Raw genomic sequence first — 13,354 nt, 5'->3', positions numbered from 1 at the left:
CGTGGTGACATCTGGGGCCGGCGATCCAGAGCCTGCCCTCGCCGGCAGAAATGGGCAACCGGCCTTTCTAATGGGAAAACGCTCTTAGTGTTGGTTTTTTTCCCCTTCTTCCCTTCTTTCATCCTTCCAATCCACTTGTTCAAGCAGGGGGAGCATTAGGGAAAGGCCGGGTCAGCAGCGGCACGCAGACACTCTCGCTGCAAAGCCGGCTGTCATTAACCCCTCCGAGGAGCCGAGCGTACCACAACATCATCATCATCATTATAAAGAGGCAGCCAGAGGTGCTGGAAGATCCTTCCCGACACTGCGTGACCTGCTCCGCCTCCCTGGGGACACAAAGTGCTTCACCAGACCCCAACCCAGCTGCCATCTGGGGTGCAAGGGGTTTGGGTTCCCCATTGCCAAACCTGCTTCTTTATACAACTGGGATACAAATTCATGTGTTGGATAACATCTGATGCTTGGCACAAGGAACAAGGACAATCTCTCTGACGTTTAATACAATAAATACCTATACTCCCGCATTACTTTGCACCAGCAACAAAAAGCCGGGTCGTTCCCTCAGCTGCAGCTGCTTCTCCCAACAATTTGCAGAGCTCCAGGGAGACTCCGGCTGAGCACAGCGATACTCCTTACATTTGTGATCACTTGCTTTCCTGAGGCATTCACGGCCATCCTGATGTTATCTGCATCTGCATGTGAGATGCTCAGCACTTTTGCTTACAGGAGATGGTTTAAAACACAGCGTGGGGGTGCACAGAGGGATGAATGTTGCACACACACAATTTTCCTATGGCGGACTGTCCCGGAGGCACCCCGAGGTTCGTTTAAGGGACAACAGGGTCCAAAACAACTCTTACTAAACCGGTGAGAAACAGGGTTTTAGCACTCCAAAAATGACTTAAATACAGGTTCGGATATCAGTTGAGGGAAATTATGAAGAGGCAGCAACTCATACAACAGGAGGTCCACAGAGTGCATGCACGTGGCTTCACCAAAACGATGCCGGAGCCGTCCCTGAGTCCCGGAGGAGCCCACACTGCATGAACACGGTGTGGGGTTATTCTTAAAGAGATACACGTGCTCATAGTGAGTACGGAAAGTGTACGCTCGCGATTCCGCGAGGATAAGTTTATAATACACTCGCAATCCTGCGAGGGTTAATTTACTTACACGTGCAAATGTGCACGGAATACTACACGTGCTTATGTGGAAGCACGGGATGAAAACACACTCGCGATTGTGCGAGGAAATAATTTAAGGTACGCGTGCAAATGTGCACGGAAGTACACGTGCTTATGTGGAAGCACGGGAGAAAAATACACTCGCGATTGTGCGAGGAAATAAATTTATACGTGCTTGTATTAAGCACGGGAAGTTACACGTGCAATGTGCACGGAAAGGATAAATACACTGGCAATCCTGCCAGCAGTTTCACTCACAGCCGCGGCCCAAGGCAGCGGGGTCTCCATCCCGGGGGCTCTCGGCCGCACCATCTCGCTCGTGCTCCCACAGACCCGGAGTCTCGACGAGAGTCCCGTTTTTAATGGCTGATCAGACCTGACTGTGGCCATTCCAGAAGCTTCTCTGCACCCCCACACCGGCTGTGGGTGCCCTGAAGCCTCCAAACATCCCCACACTGGTCACAGGTGCTCAGCCCCTTCTCCTAATGGCCCTGGCCAGAGGCTCTGGGGCCAAACAAAAGAAGCTGTTAACCTCAAACAGAGAGAGAGGGAGATGTGCCTGCTCCTTCCGTACTGAAGGAGGGGGGGGAAGGTGGGGGGTTTGCATCCTGCCACACAGACCTGGCGTTTACACACACGAGAAACTCATCCTTTGTAGCTGCCTTGCTTATTTCCAGCTGAATTCATGGGAAAGTAACTAAAAGCTCTGCATAAGAGTGGGTAAAACACGCTCCTGTGGCCACGGGGAAACCGTGCTGCAGAGGGGGCTGCTTCGGTTGCCGGAGGGCTGCACCCCCATGCCCAGCACCCCATGGGTGCAGACACCTCACCCAGCAGGTGCCATGGGTGCTCCCCTTTATTGTGGTGCCTCGCGTGTTTTGGAAACATGCACCTAAACCCCGGGTCCCCAGCGAGCCCCCCAGCCGGGGGAATGGGTGGGGAAATCACTCCCCATTATCATAAAAGTCCCACATTTGGATGAGCTGCAACTCATCTGTTGACCTCCTCATTTAGCCACTTCTTCTCTTGTAACGTGAAAGCTAACCATCATGAGCTGGATACTTGCGTCTTCTGCTTTATTAACCATGCGAGTCACGCAGAATTTAAAGGGGAGGGAAAGTGCATGCTGCACTTGGAGTTTGAGATTATTTTAGCCAAGAAAACAAGCTGCGCAAAGCGGAGCTGGGGAATCGTACATCTTGCCAGGGATTTTAGTAGCTCTGCTCTCTCCCCGTCCCCTGAAGCAGCAGAAGGTGGGCACCGCACAGACCTGCGCCTGCTCTGGCTCCATCACCAACCTTGGCAAACTGTTCCCCATGCCAGCGCCTCGGTTCCCCCGCAGGTTCGGCTGTACCACCTTTTAATCATAGCTTTACTATTCAGAAGCAACAGGCGCGAGTTAACGGCGAGATGCACAGCCAGACATCACGGGACATTAATTTGCTTTTTTGCATGAACTAAGAATACGCAAATGTGGATCATTTATTTTGCATTTAAAGGCAGCAAAGCAGCTCTCAAGCGCTGCTGTTCTGGGGGGACGTGCTGAATGCTTCTTTGCACCTTCTGCAGTGTCGAGCAGCCGCGGGGTGCAGGCAGGAGTGCAGGCAGGAGTGCAGGCAGGCAGTGCCAGGAGCAGGCAGCAGTGCAGGCAGGAGTGCAGGCAGGAATGCAGGCAGGAATGCAGGCAGGCAGTGCCAGGAGCAGGCAGGAGTGCAGGCAGGAGTGCAGGCAGGAGTGCAGGCAGGTGTGCAGGAAGGAGTGCAGGCAGAAGTGCAGGCAGGCAGTGCCGGGAGCAGGCAGGTGGAGCTCGGGCAGTGCACATCACCAGTGAGACTCTGTCCCAGGGACACAACCGCAACGGGAGGAGCTGGAGAGAAGCCGAAGCGGCAGACAGCACCTAACGACAGGTCTGAGCGAGCTGCAAGGTGGCAGGTTCTCCATGCAGGACCGGAGAGAGCAGCAGGGCACAAGGAGGATGCTCGGAAGAGACACCAGTATTTCAGATCGGTGGCACAAAAGCAGGGAACAAATGGGTTAAGTCAGCAAGACACCCTCCTAACTGCTCCACTCCTGGAAGCTGAGCTGCGAGGATCTTGAAATCTTCAATAAGGGACAAAAAAGTTGTTCAAATCCCACAAACCTATTTTTCCAAAGCAACAAGGACTGAGCGGGGTCCCTCTCCCAGCCTGCTTGCTTTTGCTAATGGGTGCTACCTTCAAAACCTCCTTTCTCAAAATGGCCCTGGTGCTCCAGGCTGCCAGGTGACATACCCTGGGCTTGGCTTTCTTTTTTGGCTGAGCACTGTCTGCTTTCTCAAACCAGCCTTCAGGAGTCAATGAAGAAACACAAATTCACACGAAGCAGGTTTCAAATATAGTGCAGCCACATCTGCCTGACTTCGCACCACTTCCCCCCCCTCCCCTCTCACCAGCCCTTCACCAATCATCCTTAACCTAAATAAGGTGTTACATCTGACAGGATGAAAATGCAGCATTGCCAAACAAAAGTCTTACTACAAATCTGCGTGTGACATCACCCGTGCATAGATGCTGATGTTCAGTCCAGGGCAAGAGCTCCCTTTCCTGCAGGCCCCCACAAAACACACTCTGCCTGAACAAGCCCTCTTCTATTCACGACAGCGGTTGCTATTCCAACGCATCCAACAATATGTGCCTGTGTGTCGGGGAAGGCGAGGAGCCCCGGTGCTGCCAGTGCCAAGATCTGCACGTTAGCAATCCAGCTGCTGGGAGCAGAACCCCCCAGATATTTTCTATTACACTGAAATTTCGCAAAATTTTAAAAAGCGGGAGGGTGGGGGCGGCGAGAGCATCTCTGAGGCTGCCTTGCTGGTGGGGAGCAAAGATTTTAGTGCTGAAACAGGGGCTTCGAAGGAGCGGATGTCAAACGAAGCATTTACTGGTAAATTCATGAAGTCGCCTTAACATCGAGTATCAGAGGCAGCGCTCCCAGCAGCTCCGCACCGCCGCCGAGCCGAGCCCCGCCGTGCCGCTTACATAACCCCGGACCGCGGCTGGAGCATCACCGGGAACGGGGCATCACCGGGGCCGGGGCACCCCAGAGGCTGGGGCAGCGCCGGGGCTGGGGTCAACGCACCGGGTGGTGTCCCCACCGCGCAGCACCGCGGTCCGGCGGGGCACCCGGTTCTCCCCGCTGCTCGGGTCCAGGCTTCGCGGTAAACGGGGCCAACTTGGCGGGGGCTGAGGGAGAAGCAACAAGACCCGCGGCCGCAGCGCCGGTCCCCAGGCAGCTGTTCAGGACCCGGGTGCTGAGAGCGGGGCAGGTGATGCCGCCGGCTCGGCCCCGGCCGCCCCGCTCCGCGGACTCTCCCGCGTCCCGCTCCGCGGCGGCGATTTGCAAGTCACTGCCGGGGGCAGCGGGGCCGCGGGGCGCTCCCCTGCGCGCTCTGCCGCGGGGACTGCGCGCCCCCGGCGGAGCGCCGGGAAGTTTGCGGTTCGCCCCCCACCCCTCGCTCCGCGGCCGCGGGCGGGCGGCAGCGCCGCTGCTAACAAGTGCGGGAGCTCCGCGGGCACCGAGAAGCCCCATCGCGGTGGTGCCCATCCGCTCCGCGGCAGCGGCCAGCCCGGCCCGGGACCGGCCGGAGCCCCCGATACCCCCCGCCCCCGGTTTTCGCCGCGCAATGTCAGCGTCTCATGGCAACGGCGCTGCCTCCGCTCTGGCTCCGCCGGCTCCCGCGGCGCGCAGCGCGGGCCCGCCGCCCCCGCGACCGCGCGGGGGGACACCCCCCCCTCCCGCCCCGGCGACAGTCGCGACAAGGTCACGCCGCGCCCCGGACTCACCGTATACCCCTTGCCCGGAGCTGCCCTCCAGCAGAACCGTCAGCAGCCCCAGCAGCCCGATCGCTACATCCATCTTCACGTGAGCATCCACATATCCAGCCCGGCGGGGGGGGGGGGGGGGCGCGGGGGGGAGGCAGCGCAGCGCCCACCGGAGCCCCGCGCTCCGCTGCGGCCGAGCCGCGCACGCCCGCGCAGGCAGGGCGGCGGGGGGCAGGCGGCGGGCACCGCTGCGGTCCTCCTCCTCCGCCTCCTCTTCCTCCTCCTCCTCCTCCTCCTGCGCAGCGGGCGGCGCGGAGCGGCGCGGAGAGGCGCGGGGCGAGCCCCCCTCAGAGCGGCAGCCCCCTCAGGGCGCCGGCCGCCGCCGCCGCCGCCTCCCGGGGCCGCCGAGCGCCTCCCGGGGCCGCCGCAGCCGCCTGCGCCCCGCGGCCATCAGATGCCATCGCAGCGCCGCGACCCCCGCATGGTGCGCGGGGCCCCCCGCGCGGCGCGGAGGTGGCGTCGGGGGGGAGGGCGCGGAGCCGCGGAGGTGTGTCCTGCTCTTGCGCGCCGGGAGCGGCCCTCACCGCGCCTGCGGAGCGGCGGCCTGGCCCATGGCGGGGAGGGGGGGCGGCGAAGGGGGGCGGCGGGCTTCCCTCTGCCGTGCGGTGGGTGCGAGTGTGCGAGTGTGAATGGAGGGCGGCGGTGTGCGGTCACGTTGTGCTATACGTGCCGCCAGCCGGGGCCGGGGAGCCGCAGCCCGGCGACGTCAAAGCTGCGTGGCTCGCTGCTGCGCGCCTTCCTCCGCCTCCTCCTCCTCCGCCGCCGCCGCCTCTCGTGTCCTCGTGGCTCCGCCACCGCCGCCGGGCGCGCAGGGCTGCGGGCGCTGCCAGGCCAGGGCGCCGCGCTCCGCTCTGCTCCGGGGTGCGCGGTGCGGTGCGCCCTGTTCCGCTCCCGGCTGCGCTGTGCGCTCCGCTCCGGGGTGCGCGGTGCAGTGCGCTCCGCTCCGGGATGCGCGGTGCGCCTTGGGATGCGCGCTACGGTGCGCTCCGCTCCGGGATGCGCGGTGCGGTGCTCCCCGCTCCCCTCCCGTCAGCACGGTGCCGATGCGCCCCGCTCCGCACCCGGCCCCACAGTGCGGTTCGCCCCGCTCCGCTCCCGGCTGCGCGGTGAGGTGCGGTGCCCCCGCGCAGTGCGGACGGTGAGGAACGCCGCGCTCCCTCGCTGGCTGCGCGCTCCAAAGGTCCCCGCTAAGCGCCGCGGCTGTGCCCGGTTGTCACCCGACCCTGGGTACCGGTCACACGGCTCCGCGGGGCTGCGCGGTGCGGACGGTGCGGGGCGCCCTGCGCCCGCGCTCACTACGCGCTCCGCTCCCGGCTGCCGTGAGGAAGGGGGACGGCCCGGCCGCGGGCGACCGCGCATCTCCCGCTGGTTCCGGGCAGAACTGCGCTCCGCGGTGAGGCTTCCCTGCCGGCATTCGTGCTGTCCCCTCGTCACCCCCCCATTCCAGCCGCTCCCTCTCTGCCCGCTGCTGGGGACACCCCAGGGCTCAAACCTGCTCCCAGCCGTGCTCTGTCCCACTGGTGACACACACTGGTGGGGTACCGGGGGGCAGCAGAGCTGCTCTCCCCAGCCTCCACTGACTGAACACCCCGTGCTTGCTCAAGGTTGAGTGACCCAGGCACAGGGCTAAGGACACTCACCAGTCTGGGGGCTCCCACACCTTGGTGTGATAAGCAGGGAGGGGGCACATAGGGGACAAGCTGCTTCGTGTGTCTGGCAGGCAGCAATGCAGCTGAGCACACCCCAACTACTGCCCACCACTGGGTTGTCCCCTGGTCATCCCCCCTTCAGCCATGTTTGGCCTCCACCAAGTATCTGAGGTACCTCACTGGCTCCCAGCACCTTCCGAGGCTGTGCTCAGGCTGCCTGATGTCCATATGTTTTGGGGTCTCATGGGACTTGTGCTGGTGAAGGTCTCTTGCCTCCAATTCACCAGAGCAAACCAAGGACTTGTTTGGAAGTGACTGCCTCTGTCCTCTCCCCTTCGTGCTCGGTTCCCGCAAGGATTGCACCAAAACCATGGGCATTTTGGACACAGTTACATTCAGTTTCCTCCTCTGCCTGCACCAATTAAGGATTAGCGCTCCATGCCAGGACCAAGTGACATGCTCTGGAAGAAGTAATTGCGCTGTCAGTGTTTCTTGTGACCCCTCTGGCAGGAAGCAGGACACTGTTAACAAGGCTTGGACTCTTCTAGCACTTTTTAGCGCTCTCCTGGCCACTGGTGACAGGGGCTGAGCGCTTCAGTGCTGCCCTTCTGAGACGATCTGTTGAGCTTCCATCCCCAAAGGGCTGCGAGCCATCCAACCCATCATTTGGAAATCCGCTGAGGGATGCAAGGGGCTGGATTCAGTTCTTGCTGGGGCTGCTCCCTTGTCCCAAACCGATTAGAAGGCGGAAGGTGGAACAAGGGATGGGCGCAGCATTTCTCATGCCAAAATCCATGGGGTTGTTGTTTCACTGCTAAGGCAGACAGCAGCACCAGCAAACACAGGGTGGTGCCTCCAGCTGCACCGACTCCTCTGGACAGACTCTCCAGAAGCCACGGGCACGTCTGGGCGATGGAAAGGAAGGTCCTCAGCTGCTGTTGAGGGTTGCTGAGAGACCAGTCAGAGCCTAACAAAGCCATTTCCTCCATGAAACCATCCAAACGCATCTCATCACCTTCGGTGGTTGGCCTCCCTATTTGAAGGGAGTCCCACATTGCATGTCTGTGTCCGCCTGATGCTCCTTTTTGTCTTTCAGTTGCAAGGAGCATTTGGGGGAATGTGCCTCAGTAGACCTCCATAGTTTGCCCCTGCAGCGTGGCTTTCAATAGATTCCATTCAAGCTTGGGTTGCCTTTTGTCTTTACCTTCAGCCTCTCCACCTTGCCACACCTGTGCCAAACTGGCCCTCAAATCAACACCTGTGCCACATCTTCTAGGCCACGGAGGTCCCAACCCAACCCAGACTTGCACCCAGTGCTCTGGTGTCCTCCCCTAGCTATTTTTCCCCCCAGATTCCTTTCTTACTCCCATGCCCGTTGATCCCAGAGCATGGAACACGGACAAACTTCAGAAACTCTTTTGACTTTGTGGGGACAGTGCATGTTTTCTTCACCTGTAAAGCCCTGTCCATGGCAGGTCTTGGCAGGAGAAGCCCAGAACCCAGCCCTACCTCTTCTTGTTGGAGATCATTCAAGTGGAGGTGGAAGGAAGAGGGATCTGTACCTTATCGTCTGCTTTGTAGGCTCAACATCAATAACGCCTCCAGGACTGGTTCTTTCTCACCCTGTTTCCAGCCCTTACATGGTTAAATCCAAGATCCTCACAGCAGAGAGAGAATTATTTGATCCTGAAGGCTGAAATCATTAACTGGCTGCTGCTCTAGCCTGTGGAACAGCCATTAGGAGGGACGCAGTGTTTCGTTAGCACATCATTGGCACACTTTCTTGCAAGTTCAAGCTTCGGTGCTGCAGAGGCTAATGCACCTAGTAAACCTTACCACAAAAGCACTGCACTTGAAATCTGTGAAAATAACTCAGTCTGAAATTAAGCAGGTGTGTAAATTTCTGTGGGATAAGTGCCCAAATGATTTCCACCGAACAGGATCATCTGACATGGCTTTTTTAAAAATACCTTGCCATTAAATGTTTAAACACTACAGCTACTGCTACGGCCTGTTTGACAATATTAAGCTGTGAACCTAAACCTGACCATCTCACTAGGTAGTTTACTGAAGGAAAAGGAGGAATTAAAATAACTCACCAAGTCAGAGCTGACAGCCACCCGAGTTTGCTGAGTTTCCCAAATCACTCTCTATTACAGCATTAAATAGCAATGGAGTAGCTCCTCACTAAAATAAGGTAGCTGCGGGTTCTTCTGCGGCTTGTGAAATTCAGCTGGTGTCATTCAGGTGTTCCCGAGGCCAGGACTGGGATTTGTCGCTGGGCTCCATCAACTCCAGCACCTGCAATTTGCTTTGGGAAGGAAAATGTGTCATCTGGATGGTCCCCACAGGCTACTTGCAGACCCCACTTCAACCTTCAACCCCCCCCGGTTCATTTTGTGGCTTTTCTTTATCACTGCAAAGGCTCATCTGTTGGTTTTGACCCCCAAACAAGTTCCTATTTCAGTACTACCCCCTTCTCCCTGCCAGCTGCCAAAACGGTGAAGACTCTCCTGCTCAGATGATGCAGAGTGACCCACCAGTGCTGGCAAAGTGTCCTCAGAGGTTACCCAAGGGGACCATATGTCAGACGGGTGATGCACCGATAGGGTGAAGACCTGGAAGAACAGGAGAGCAAGGTCAATCCAGTGGCTTGGGTGTGCCCAGCACAGGCTCCTGGACCCTCTGCTTGAGATCCCTTGGGTGAAATAAGGACCTTTGGGTCCCATTTATTGCAGAGCACGTCTGTGTGCAGCCTGAGCTGAGTGGTGTGTTGGTCATGGGCAGAGCACAGTCCAAGCTCCTGATAAATGCCACTTTGTGCCATCCACCCTGGAGGTGTCTGCAAGAATCAGGTTGCTCTTACTTTTATTAAAGGAAAAAATGCGAATAGTCTTGTAGCAGACACAGGGGCAGGTTTCTAACTGCTTGCTTAGCTTCGTTTTAGCTAGCCCTCACACTTCAAGAAATTCTAGGTTGTCACAGCTGGGGCTGCGATGATTTGGTCAATCAGAATATCAGTGCTGATTATAGAGAGGCATCAGACCCCAAGGAGATTGACTGCAGAACTTTCCTATGGGAGGTAATGGCAACGTTAATCGCTCACCTTTTCCTGACACAGGTCTGCAGCCAAGCACGGGGCATCATTTTAGCCCAGGCATTAAGTGCCCTGTGAGAGCAACACTGCCTTGCTAGCAATACTGCTTGATGCAAAATATTCCTCGGTAAATAAAGCTGACGTTACTCTTCTGCCCCTAGAGATAAGGAGCCATCAGCGAAGCACATCACAGCGGGCTGGTTTGCATTTCTCAGTATCAAGAGGATTGCACGGTCGTGTGTGGCACCAACTGTGTGTTATACACCCCTCTGTTGCTGAAGGGAGCGAGGTAAATAAAATAAAATGAAATCAATCAAACTGAATTAGGCTAACTGCTTGAATAACAAAAGTTCTGGGACTCTAATGCTTCCCACACTCCAGCAGCCATTTATTTGAGAAGCTCTTTTCTTAGCAGCTTTTTCATTTCATCCAACACCAGACAGAAGCAAATTATTTTCTCTCTCATAGGGAGCAAGTCTACAAATAATCGAGATTTGACTGAAGGAGACCATTAAATAGCATTAAGATTCTGAGTAATTTGGCAGTGTCGGTGAGTTGTGTGTGTTACTCTAGTCCCTCCTTATCAGCCACACTGGATTGAAATATCCAACAAAATTAAGGCAAAACTAAATTCAACTCAATCTCATCATTCTGCTGAATTTGAGAACTGCATGTATCGTGTTTAGAGTGTGAAAAGATTATACAGAATTAGCAAATTGACCTAGAATAACAATCTAAAAAGGGGAGGAAAGTATTTGTCAGGTGCAGGACTCAAGCCTGGACCATTTACTGTATGAGTTCTTGTAAAGGTGTAGAAGGAATTGTGTGGCAGGACAGCACCCCCTGCCTAGGGTGGCCCAGATAGAATCACAGAATGGTTTGGATTGAAGGGACCTTCCCAGCTCCCCCAGTGCCCCCCCTGCCATGACAGGGACATCTTCACCAGCTCAGGTTGCTCAGAGCCCCGTCCAGCCTGGCCTGGGATGTCTCCAGGGATGGTTCAGCCACCACCTCTCTGGGAACCTGGGCCAGGCTCTCACCACCCTCAGGGACATCAGTTTCTTCCTCATGTCCAGCCTGAATCTCCCTCCTTTAGTTTAAAACCATCACCCCTTGTCCTATCACAACAGGCTCTGCTAAAATGTCTGTCCCCATCTTTCTCATCGTCCCCTTTAAAGTACAGAAAAGCCACAATAAGGTCTTCCTGGAGCTTCTCTTCTCCAGGAATACAGGAATTGCATTACTCCATCAAAGCCAAATATTGCATTTCCCAGCCTTTCTATTTGGAAGGAGTTTTTTTCCCAGAGGCACAAGCTTTGCACATGGAGGTGTTACAGCCAAGCGCACACAGGAATGTTCACCCAGAGGCATTTGCAGAATAAATGGGACCATTTCCCCTTATCCACCTTCCAGCCTGGGGCACAAAGTCAATCCTTGCGTATGTCATGTGGGATGGGCTCAACCAGCATGAGATGTGTGTGGGAAAGTGTTTCACATTGACCGACTGCGACCAACCCTGTTCTGATGGAAGCGCACATGGGGGATGCATTGCCAGGCTCAACCGTTACAAGTGGCACAAAAATGGGCACATTTCTTGCTGTGGAAATGTTGTTCTTCTCCACAGACAGACGAGTCAACTGTCAGCTCTGCTTGTGCGTTGCAGCACGTGGTAGTTTTGTTAAAGCTCCAGTTTCTGCGACTGCAGCGTGACGAGCGCCCCTCCACTTCCACATAATATCGACGTTTCTCTCAGAGACACATACACATTAAATCTCCACCCTTCATACTCGCAGAGGAACAAGTTAAGAGCACAAACACTAAATGCTCTTCTTTTGGACAGGCCCTTCCCAACTTTATTCTTAGCTTTCCCTTCCTTGGGGCAGATGCTGGACATGAAAATAGCCGCCGAAGACCCGTTTGAAGTGATGGTCCCAGATCCTCTGAAGGTTTCAGCAGCATCTGCCTTGTGCTTTTTCACACTCTCTTGATAAGACTTAGTTTGTTCTGAAAATTGAAACAGGCTCATTTAACAATGTTTAGGGCCAAACCTCCAAGGGATGGAATTATTAGATAAATAACTAAGTGTGACGGACCCTTTAGACACACCTGTTATCTTCACTGGTGCAGTTTAGGGCTCAGAACTATTACAAATTACATCAAACTACCTAATTTCAGGCTAGGTCTGCTCTGCAGGACTGGTGTGAAGTGAGAATAATCCTTCTGGCGTTCAAGAATTTACATGGATGAAGCAATTTGGGCCACTGGTGGCCACTGGCCTAAGGCCAAGATAAATGTTAGTTTGTGCCTTGGGCTTCCTCTCCCTGGTGGGCTTCTCATATGTCTTCTGGTGTCCGTATACTCCAGGATAGTGTCACTTAACAGCCTGGGTGATGATTCATGGCTGAAATTTGTAGTCTGGGTTATTGTTCTGGATGAAAAAAGTAACTCTGTGGTGAGTCCATGGCGGCAGCCGCAGCACTATAGGTCTTTGGCCCAACCACTGGGCCCTGCCCAGTAACATCGAGATTAAGGTCCATCTTCTCCAGGACTGTAGCCCAGCACAAGCAAACAGGCAAAATAATGCTTCCCAATGAGCTTTCACTAAAAGGCTTCATCCCATAAAGAAGCGGAAAGAGACAAACTGAAGGCGGATGGGAAGCAGGGACCCCCCTCCTCCTCCTCATACCCTGATGGAGGCACCGCCAAGAAGCCACAGCACTTTCAGGGGGGCGTTTGGTTTTTTGCCTCGAAAAAGCTGTCATTTTATGGTAAATGTACTTATTGTTTGGATTAAAGGGTGAATTTCCAACCGTCCGCCGTGTGGTGCAGGAGGAGAGAAGCAGTGATCTGTAGGTATGGGTTTGTCTGTCTCGTTGACTGGAGAGATCTCTGTGCCCACATGTTCAGCTTGTTCTACACCCCCCTTGTCTTGTCAGAGTGGCTTCAGGTTTACCCTCCTGGGACAGAGAGTTCAAATCCGTGTAACATCCCTCTGGTCTTTCATTCTTTCTGTAATGCATCACTTGCTCTGTTTCGGTCTCAGAAATAAAGCCATAGAGACTGAAAATGAAAACCGTTAATACTTGCCGTGAGAACAGGGTTTTGCCGTGTTCTTCAAACTTTAATGTGCAGTCGAAGCTTTCATGTGCATCAAGCTGTGGGGCTGTACAAATGCAGTAATAACATCTAAACCACGCATGAGCCTTCCTGGGCTCAGTGAGTCCAAGGGCAGCAGAAAACACCTGGAACAGCAATTCTGTGTAATTAAAATGTGACACTCTTTGTGCATTTGTTTCCTGGATAACTCAGTTTGCTGTATGGCCATGAGCTCTTCATCATCTTCATGAAGGGAGGCAGGTCTCGGTTTGGGGCTCCAGGCCCAGCAGCTGTTTTATCCAAATAGTCATAGAATCATTTTGGTTGGAAGAGAACCATAAGATCATGGAGTCCAGCCATTGGAACAGGCTGCCCAGGGCAGTGGTGGAGTCACCATTCCTGGAGAGGTTTAACAGACACATAGATAAGGTTTTCAGGGACATGGGTTAATGCCGGTGTTGGGTTAATGGT

The 13,354-nt window shown here is 55.3% G+C and overlaps 1 protein-coding gene and 1 long non-coding RNA gene across 2 annotated transcripts in view; one reads left to right on the top strand and one right to left on the bottom strand.

Annotated features, from left to right (window-relative positions):
- The window catches only part of MDGA2 (MAM domain containing glycosylphosphatidylinositol anchor 2), a 286,373-nt gene extending 281,167 nt beyond the window's left edge, over positions 1-5,206 (bottom strand). The window contains exon 1 of the mRNA XM_065839695.2: positions 5,003-5,206. Coding sequence (XP_065695767.1) covers positions 5,003-5,075 — 73 coding nt within the window. The 5' untranslated portion in view covers positions 5,076-5,206. The remainder of the gene's footprint in view (positions 1-5,002) is intronic.
- LOC139828155 (uncharacterized) overlaps positions 4,982-13,354 on the top strand; it is a 33,768-nt gene continuing 25,395 nt past the window's right edge. The window contains exon 1 of the long non-coding RNA XR_011739487.1: positions 4,982-5,081. This is a non-coding gene — a long non-coding RNA (uncharacterized lncRNA). The remainder of the gene's footprint in view (positions 5,082-13,354) is intronic.

The sequence above is a fragment of the Patagioenas fasciata genome, chromosome 5 (assembly GCF_037038585.1).
Source record: "Patagioenas fasciata isolate bPatFas1 chromosome 5, bPatFas1.hap1, whole genome shotgun sequence".
Classification (NCBI taxonomy): domain Eukaryota; kingdom Metazoa; phylum Chordata; class Aves; order Columbiformes; family Columbidae; genus Patagioenas; species Patagioenas fasciata.
This window is presented reverse-complemented; position numbering and strand designations above follow the sequence as displayed.